General features: G+C 32.7%; 1 protein-coding gene across 1 annotated transcript; it reads left to right on the forward strand.

Annotated features, from left to right (window-relative positions):
- The first annotated feature begins 264 nt into the window (after positions 1-264).
- Positions 265-1,034, forward strand: LOC109191545 (uncharacterized protein PF11_0207-like). The gene is made up of 2 exons (XM_019342173.1): positions 265-521; positions 604-1,034. The coding sequence occupies exons 1-2, from the start codon at positions 326-328 to the stop codon at positions 876-878; spliced, it is 471 nt and encodes a 156-aa protein (XP_019197718.1). The 5' UTR covers positions 265-325; the 3' UTR covers positions 879-1,034.
- Positions 1,035-4,446: the final 3,412 nt, after the last annotated feature.

Genomic DNA, 4,446 nt, shown 5'->3' on the forward strand with positions numbered 1-4,446 from the left:
TTTCAATAATGAATATATATATTGAATTGAGGAAGCTAAGGTGAGGAGCTGAGATTATTAAATTGAGTGGAAGAGGATGAAGCTAAGCAGTAAAGCAATGAATTAATTTAAGGAAGACCAGGCAAGATCCACATTTAATTAATTAATTTGTGATAAATCCCTATCCGATGAAAGTAAATTAAAGCATCCATATCCTAAAACAACGCAACACCACAACTAACTAACCCTTAGCTTTAACTATAAATACTACCATTGCCCATCCATAATCATCAATCTTAAGGAATTGAAACACTACATCAATAACAAAAACAACAAACAATAAACAATGTCGGCTGCCCAGAAGTTGGTTAACGTTGCAGTGTGTCTGGTGTGCATGTTTGTCCTCACCGTCGACGCTTCGCTTTCTTCGGTTTACCAGTCATGCTTCGATCCATGCCATTCTGCTTGCAAAGACACAGGAAAAACCGTCTTTGCATGCGGAAAAGAATGTGAAAGGGGATGTACAGACAAGGCGTATAAAGGTATATATAGTTATAGTTATATTTATATATTAAATTAGTTTTTTTTTTCATTAATAATTTTGTGGTTATTTTGTAATTGCAGAGGGCAAGCTTAAGGACGAGAGCAAGGAACTTAAGGAAGAGGAGAAGGAACTTTGGGCCTTTCAGAAAAAACAAGTTAAGGAGTATATGGACATGCGTTGCAAGGACTTTGAGAATAAGCAATGTAAGGACGACGACAAGGAATGTAAGGACGAGGCGAAGTTCTGTAAGGACATGCATATGGCCTTTAAGGAAGAGAACAAGCAGCTTAAGGATGAGGACAAGCTTCTTAAGGACGACAATAAGCTAGTTAAGGATGAGGAAAAAACAACTTAATTAAGGATGGGAATAATAATAAAGCAATCTATTATATTTAATGTGAAACATCATAAGATTTCTATATTTGAAGTCAAGATTGTATTCTGAGATAGTGGTGGTACGGTTTTTCTTGTCACCCCTATCATGTAAAGACTATATGTCACTTTTGTAATAGTTGAAAGTAAATAATTATTTTATTTTTTCATATTAAAAATAATGTTTTATCATTTTGTATAGTAATGTTTAAAAACTTCAATGATATCTAAACTAATTAAAACATAATTGATTTTAACTTTTAATTAATTTTACAATAAGAAAATTATGAAAATATTATACATGTTTAATAAGATCAAAATATTATTTATTTAATTATAATATGATCATATGTTTAAATTAATTAATTATAAATAATGTGTTTGATTTTATTTTCACTGCAAAATGTACTAATATTGTTTATCACGGATCTTTTAAAATGCAATGAAATTCCCCTTCACTCTCTTTCTAGTCTTACAGCAAATTATGAAGTGCTATAATGATAATATATTAATATTAAGACACATATATGTTCCATGCACCTTAAGTAAATGATCAAAAGTACCTGACATAACTAGGGTTAGGCTTCTGTTTTAGCTAGCTTCACTCCTTGGTGTGGGCCTGTTCGTGTTTCTACTTGGGGGAGAGATTGGCTCGGCAGCGACCGGCGTGCGTACCTAATATAACTAGGGTCAGGCTCCTGTTTTAGCTACCTTTACTCCTTGGTGCGGGCTCAATGATCAAATTGGTATCAGAGCCGTACGAACTTTTGGGAGCATAAGAGCCTAAGTTTATGACCTTAGGAATAAAATTGGATAGGAATTTATAATTTTGAAAGGATGTGTGATATTGCATATAGTTTGGACATTTATTTGATCATTGAGCATTACTTTGATATGTTATTTAATAAAATATTTTTGAAACGGTGATTTTATTTGGATACATATTTGCTTATTTTCCTTAATGGTGATTGTTAAATAATTTTGATAATTGATTTGTATATAGTTTGGGTAAGGACTTGCATGGAAGTTACGAGGACGTAACTTTATTTCTTAGGAGGGGAGAATGTGATACCTGATTTTTGTGGTGTATTGAAGTTAAGTTTGAGTCTCATTCAGTTCCCTATTGGTCAAGTCTCTGTTATTCCTTATTGCCTTATGGTTATGCTTCAGGGACGAAGCATCTTTTAAGGGGTAAGATTGTAATACCCGGTATTTTCCTATAGTTATGATTCGAGGACGAATCATCTTTTAAGGAGGGTAGAGTGTGATACCCCGTTATTTTTTATAATATTATGTTGATTTAATACCCTCCGAAATTAATTTGAATGATCCAAAATTATGTTAGCCTACTATTAAATTATTTTATTATATATTATGTGACCCAAAAATATTTTTGAAATTATTTAATTAATATATTTTTCAATGATATATACTTATGCTTATAAATAAACATATATTATTTATGCAAACATATGATATATAAGTTAATGTGTTACGGATGTACATATATATTAAATATGTTAGTACACACTGTTTTGCTATATATAATAAGTATGTAATCTAATCCTCCTCATAATCATCCTAATCCCATTTAATATGTTTCTTCTGTTACACAACTCTAATCCCATATATACTATAATCCTAATCTTGCTATAACTCTAATCTGATTATGTATTTTTCTTATCCTAAATATTTTCCTCTATCAATTCTCACCGATCATCTTCTCGCCAAATAGAAGAAAGAATAAAAACAAATTAAACGTTAGTCTCCTCCTTCATCAACATAGTCCGGTCCTCCATCATCATCATCATCATCATCAATTATAGCTCGCAGACGAGGGTCGATGAGTATAGGTGTTTCGGATGTGCGCTGAGTATTTCAACTTTTAATTAGCCCGGGTAAGATTTATGTTCACTAAAATCCTTTTACCCCAAATCAAAAATTGATTTTTTCTAATTGTTTATGTGATTCATGATTTTGAAAAAAATTGATGATATTTAGTGTTGTAAGTTATTTGATTATATTATGTGGATAGATATATGAGTTTACTCAGTTTAGATGTGTGAAAACCCTGCATATGTGATATGGTGATTTTGTGGTGATTAAAAAGGAAAATTTTTTACTCAATCTGATTATTGCCTGTGAAAATTCTGACTGGCGCAGCTGGAAAGAAAAATTCGTGAAAAATGCTTCCTAAACTTGTTTTTGCTTGAATGTTTTTATGGAAAACTTAGACTTGTTATAATTGATGTTTGTAAAAAGTTTGGGTTAAAAATATGTTTCGATATTTCCAGAAAAATTTCGTAAAGTGGAGGCAGTGTGGTGCCAGTTCAATTTCTGTCTGGCGCAGTGTTGGGAAATAATTCGGGAAAAATACTTTTAGACCTTGGATTGATTTGAAACTTTTTGTGTATAATCTAGACTCGATGTACCTTGTATCTGGAAAATTTCACCTGAAAATGTGTTACCAATATATTTCTATAAATTTTGCAATTCAGGTTATGCCTTCTGAAAATTTCTGTCAATTCCTTATTTAAGATGTTGAGAATTTGTTTGCTTGAGAAATGTCAGTAATGTTGTCACTTTTATAAAGATTGAGGATAAAGGAAATTGATTCTTAAGACTTGTGTAGTATCCTGTTGTGAAATTCTGGATACTTGGGTTATGACCCAGTTTGTTGTGGAGTGAGCGGTTGAATATACCGACTCACTAGGGAGCTTAAAAACTCTCTGTTGTTTTGTGGAGTGAGCAATAGAAACATATCCTGTCTCACTAGGACTTTTAGTCCTGTTGTTTTGAGGAGTGGTTAGAGGAGTCTACCACTTGGGTATTTACCCTATTGAGTAGTAGTCAGTAGAAACGTATCCTGACTACTAGGACTAGTTACTACCCATTAGGCTTGGAAACCCATTGGGGGTGTGCACACTTAAGGTATTAGTTCTGTTCCACTTTATTGGGATTTTTGCGTAGTGTTCAGTAGATTTATTACTGTTCACTAGGGCTTATTGAATAAGACCCTGCCCATTATTTGGTTGGTTTAAATGGGATTTTTGAGTAGTGTTCAGTAAAGAGAATTACTGTTCACTAGGGCTTAAATAATTAAGACCCTGCCCATTATTTGAGATTGAATGGGATTTTGTGTAGTGTCCAGTAGAGTGATTACTGTTCACTAAGGCTTGATGAAACAAGACCCTGCCCATTTTGTTGGAATTGGTGTTCCTCCATGTTGGAATAAATATATTACTTTTGAAAGGTTCCTAAAATATCCATTGTGAGAACTACTGAAACAGCTAACTAAAACAACTCAAGGTATGAACTAGTACAAAAACAACTAACAATTCAAATGTCTAACTAATACATGATATATCTAGGTGGTTCGCTCATTCTCATGCCCAATGCTCATGCAAGAGTTCCTGCAAAAACAATTAAAGAACAGAAAACAAAGAAACACACAAATTCAGCATTAAGCTTGTAAGATCTACTTCACCCCATAAAATATTTTGCATATAGCATGCAACACATAGGAGCAAATAGTTTGCATCTAGAATGAC

Source organism: Ipomoea nil, unplaced genomic scaffold (genome assembly GCF_001879475.1).
Source record: "Ipomoea nil cultivar Tokyo-kokei standard unplaced genomic scaffold, Asagao_1.1 scaffold1691, whole genome shotgun sequence".
Classification (NCBI taxonomy): domain Eukaryota; kingdom Viridiplantae; phylum Streptophyta; class Magnoliopsida; order Solanales; family Convolvulaceae; genus Ipomoea; species Ipomoea nil.